At 55.1% G+C, this 5,049-nt stretch overlaps 1 protein-coding gene across 1 annotated transcript in view; it reads right to left on the bottom strand.

The window, feature by feature from the left end:
• NKAIN1 (Na+/K+ transporting ATPase interacting 1) overlaps positions 1-698 on the bottom strand; it is a gene marked incomplete at both ends in the record, with an annotated part of 8,047 nt that extends 7,349 nt beyond the window's left edge. Inside the window, 2 exons of the mRNA XM_009581897.1 lie at positions 280-360; positions 561-698. Coding sequence (XP_009580192.1) covers positions 280-360; positions 561-698 — 219 coding nt within the window. The remainder of the gene's footprint in view (positions 1-279; positions 361-560) is intronic.
• Positions 699-5,049: the final 4,351 nt, after the last annotated feature.

Here is a 5,049-nt window from a genome sequence, read left to right as displayed (position 1 = left end):
CCCCCCCCCTCGGCCTGAGCCGTCCTTCTGTCCGTCCCACGCCCGCCCGGGTGCTCGGTGCTGCAGCGGGTAGCCCCTGGGGAGGCACCGCCAGCACCCAGGTGGGTGCTTTGCCACAAGGGTGGGGGCACCCCCAGGCTCTGGATCCTCTTTTGGGGGGCAAAGCTGTGGGGCAGGGGAAGGAGGAAGAGGAGGGCAAGTGACAGGAGAGCAGGAAGGATGGAAAGATGGAGGGAAGGGGGATGGAGGGAGGAAGAGGAGGCAGGTGGGGGGGGTTACCTGCGACAAGCGTCCGACCTCCAGGTAGAAGCAGATGATGAAGGCGTTCCAGCCGACCCACAGCACCAGCCACACCGCGTACTGCCGAGAAGAGAGCCGGTCAGGGCATGCCATGCTGAACGGACATCCCCTGGTCCATCCCCCCTCCGCCCCGCTCACTGGATCCCGCCGGATCCACAGGGATTTGGGTTTGGATACAGGAAGGGACCTGGGGCTGAGCATCCCTGGGGGTGACGATGCTGCAGCTGGGCGCGGGGAGCAGCATCCGCAGCGGTACCTACCATCATGAGGTATTTGGATCTGTACTGGATGGTCCCAAAAATACCCAAAATAACGGCCATGATGTGTAAAAAATTAGCCAGGATGGGTGCCCACTGGTAGCCCAGAAAATCAAAAATCTGCCTCTCCAGCGCCGCTACCTGCAACAGAGCAAAGGAGGGGTTGCAGGTATTAAAGCAGGGCATCGGTCACCGCAGCAGCTCCCGGGATGCTAAAGGCAAAGAGCAGCCAGTAATTAATGGGAAATCCCACGGATAATTGGTTGCAATAGGCTGAAACGTCTGCGTGATGCATTGGCCAGCAGTGGGCGAATGCATGGTGGCGAGCGAGGGGTTATTAGGAATAATTGGAGCTGAGAAGGGGGAGCAGGGAGATGTCAGCTTGTTGCCTTGCCAGCACCCTCTGTGCCTCAGTTTCCCCATTACTCAGGTCTCAGGCACTGCTGGAAAATCACCTTCCAGGCTGGGTTTATCCCTGAGCTCAGCTTACCCAGGGAAAACCTCCTGCTCAGGTCATGCACGGGGTCCCCCGGTATTTTCCAAGCGATTTTTCTGCCTGTCCTGGCCAGTTTCTCGCATGCCTTCTCCTACTGAACGCCATTGGGTTTTGATCACCATTATCTTCTGTAATCCATAAATAGGGATGTGATGCAGCTTAATAAATCGCACGACACGCAAAATCAGAGATGGTAGCTGGTGTGATCTGCCTGTTATCCCAGCACTTTTTAAATTTATGGCTCTATTTGCTACCGACTCGGGGTCTACCACTCTTAATTACAGGATTAGCTTAAAGAAAGGTGGTAGCAAAGGAGACGTGGGAGTGCTGGAGCATTTGCTGACGGTTTTAAGTTAAAAAATGGAGATTTGATGAGGCTGTGGTTTTATAGGGAACTTTTAGGGAACTTCAGGGTGCATTGGATGCTGCAGTCCCCAAGGGCGCGGGGACAAGGCTGCAGCAACATGTGTCTCCAGCAGCCTTGCAAACAAAAAAAACTCTTTACATTTATCTTTTTGACAGCCCAGCCCTGTTTCATCACACTTCAAGATGCCCCAGATTCACCCGATAAACCCCGCAAGCTCTGGGGCCCTGAGTCCTCCCCACAGCAGTGTGCCTCAGTTTCCCCTCTCAGTGCAATGACTCTCATCCTGACAGAGAAGTGGGAGTTTATTCTGAAAATCGCAGGAGAAAATGGGCTTTACATCCCCTCTCCATTCACCAGCATCTTCCCCCAGTGACCTGGATTAAGGGGAGCTCCATCCTGGCGCTCCCTGAAGCTCCCATGGGGGTTACGGCTGCAGGGCTGCCCCAGGGCCCCGCAGCATCCCTGCCCATCCAGCCCGACTTAATGCATCCTAATTACAGGGCAGAAATAAATGAGGTGGCAAAAGTCCTTCCCTAAGTGTTTCGTGAGGATGAGGCATGGCTAACTGCTGTGTGCGCAACCGCCAACTGTGCCTCAGTTTCCCCGTCCATAAAGCATCTCATTGAATTGGCTTAGCGAGGGCTCTAATTAACACCTATTTTAGCCCAGCTCCATCCCACCAGCGGAAGGAAAGCCGAAGGCAGAGCCGAGGACCGTGGTGTCCCATCCCCTACCCTACCCCCAGGATAGGATCTGCTGGATCTGTGCCGGCAGGACCCCGCTTTCAATTAAAGACGATGCAAAGCCACGGAGCAGCCGAGCCTGGATGCGCAGGGCCGGGACCAAGGCTGTTTGCATTGAGGCTTAATTCACTTCCACGCTATTTAAACTCTCCGAGGAAACAGCCTTTGGAAATACTTACAACTGGGCCGTAAATCTTTTAAATTGAGGAATGTAAATAATAAATGATACAAGGAGAGCGGTGCTCGGGGTTTTATAGCCATCCATCGATCTGGTGGCTGTTGACGGAGCTGCTTAGCAGGAGCTAGATGTGAAGGCTGTGAGTTTTGGGTACCGGTGAGTCTCCAAGTAAAGGGATGGGGCTGGAAAAAGCCTCCGAGAGCATCCCATTGAGCTGGAGCGATGGGCTTACACCCACGCGGCTCCTTAATTCCAGGCCATCAAGCCAGGACAGGCTGAAGGAGAAGGAGCTGGGAAAAGCCTGGTCGAACCAAACCCTTCTTCATCCCAAGGAGTGGCAAAATTAGTGGCAAACACCAGAGCCTCCCCGCGGACGAGCGAGGGCTGCTCATTGCACCAAAAAGCTTTGCTGGAGCCACCCCGGCAGGTAAAATGCTGCTTTATGTGCATCGTTATTTGAGCTTATTCCCTCCATGTGAAAAGCAAATCTTGTTTTTTTCAGCCTCGTTGGATCCTGCTTAAGGTTAAGGAAAATTCGGAGACATTGCACAAACGCAGCGACTCCGCGGCTGCAGCTCCCCCGAAACTCGCCGCCTGCAAAGCACCAAGGGCATCCCAAGGGCAGCTCAGCAGCCTTACGCCCTGTTTCACGAGTGGGGAAACTGAGGCACAGCCACGATCCAGGGGGGAGTGGGTGGCACAGGTTTGGCAATCCTCGCCTGGGGCATGGCAGGGCTGAGCGAGCACCGACGCTCCTGGCTTGCTCCAAGCGCTTCTCGCTGCTCGCTCGCTGCGCACCCCAGGCTGCTCCAGCACCCGCAGCACCCTCGCCCGATCCTTTGGGAGTGACACGTCCCCCAGCAGCAAACTTCAAGACACCCAGGCTTTTCACGCAGCCACTGCCAGCCGTTCGTCAGCGGTGGCCCTAAATGAAGCAAGAGCAGTGAGCGAGCCTGGCCATGGGGCTCGGCGTCTCCTGCAAGCACGGCAAGGGGCTCCGCAAGCTCTCGGCGCGCTCCGCAAGAAAATTCCGAGCAACTTGGGGACTGGCAGCATCCAACCCCTCCCAAACCCAGGGGACTCGTGGAGCTCAGAGCATCCTCCCTCTTCCTGTAAGGGGTATTTCCCATGCTAATAGCAGCCCCATTAACGACCCACCCTCATTAACAACCCTGCTCGCCCCTTTCAGCTCTTAATGCTGCTCCGCCATCAAAACCGTGATGCTCCTGGGGTTGCGGGGCCGGGAACCACACACCATCCCGCCGCTAATTAAGATAAATCTGCAGCCGATCAATGCAACGAGTTTTAGGGCTCCCTCTTAATTAAACACTCTCTAGTTTATCGATCAGCCCCAAAAGTTCCCTTTGCAGCAAATCACATCAATTAGTCGGGGGCACCCTTTGCAGCAAATCATATCAATTAGTCGGGGGCAGGCGCGCGCCAGAGTCCTGCTAATTGAAATGTGTTGCCTGCAATGATTTTATTTTAATCAAGAAATCGAAGCAGGCCGGACGCGGGGACCGGGCTCCATCAGCGCCTGGCAGTCCCCGGGGAGGACCGTGGCAGGAGGGGACACGTGCGCAGCCCCTTGGGGACAAGGAGCTGCCGGGCTCAGCCCAGGGGCTCTGGGCAGGCAGAGCTGGAGGAAAATGGGATTTTTTAGGGTGCTGGCAGCAAATTCAAGTGGGAAGGAGTTCGCCTGTCCCCAGATCACCCCTCGGTTATGGCACCTTCACCTTCCTTGGACCCATCCCGTTACTCGGTGGGGTTTTCCCAGTCCTTTTTAATCCCCTTGATAAGGACGGGAGGGATGAAAGCCACTCCAGCTGTGCCAGCAGGATTGCACAGACACCAGGGAGCACCTTCCCCCATGTCCCATCCCCACCGGATTTGATATTTTGAGGTTGGAAATCCCTCCTGCAACCAAGCTGGGTAGCGTTGGGCCCCAGGAAGAGCATCCCCAACCCACCACCCTGCAATATTAAAACAGAAATCTTCTTGCCCAGCAGCTGCCATTTTTGCTCTCTTGGAATCAGAGAATCACAGGATGAGTTGGAGGGACCTTCAAAGATTAAAAGATCATCTAGTTCCAACCCCCCTGCCATGGGCAGGGACATCCTCCACTAGATCACGTTGCTCCAAACCCTGTCCAACCTGACCTTGAACACTTCCAATATAGAATCACAGAATGGTTTGGGTTGGAAGGGCCCTTCAAAGACCATCTAATCCACCCCCGCTGCCATGGGCACGGACATCTTTTGAGCATCTTTCAGGTTGCTCAAAGCCCCATCCAACCTGACCTTGAACATTTCCAGGGATGGGGCATTCACAACTCTTCCAGTGCCCCACCACCCTCACCGTACAACATTTCTTCCCTACGTCCAATCTAACCCTACCCAAGTTTGAAACCGTTGCCCCTTGTCCTGTCACTACAGGCCCTGGTAAAAAGTCTCTCTCCATCTTTCTTGTAAGCCCCCTTTATACATTGAAAGGCTGCAAGAAGGTCTGCCCAGAGCCTGCTCTTCTCCAGGCCGAACGACCCCAAGTCTCTCAGCCTTTCTCCATAGGAGAGGTGTTCCAGCCCTCGGACCATTTCTGTGGTCTCCTCTGTACCCGCTCCAACAGGTCCATGAATTCTTGTATGGGGACCCCAGAGCCGGACGCAGCACTGCAGGGGGGTCTCACCAGAGCAGAGCAGAGGGGCAGAA

Source organism: Fulmarus glacialis, unplaced genomic scaffold (assembly GCF_000690835.1).
Source record: "Fulmarus glacialis isolate BGI_N327 unplaced genomic scaffold, ASM69083v1 scaffold7727, whole genome shotgun sequence".
Lineage (NCBI taxonomy): Eukaryota > Metazoa > Chordata > Aves > Procellariiformes > Procellariidae > Fulmarus > Fulmarus glacialis.
The sequence above is the reverse complement of the archived record's forward strand: the minus strand, read 5'-3'. Positions and strand labels throughout refer to the sequence as shown.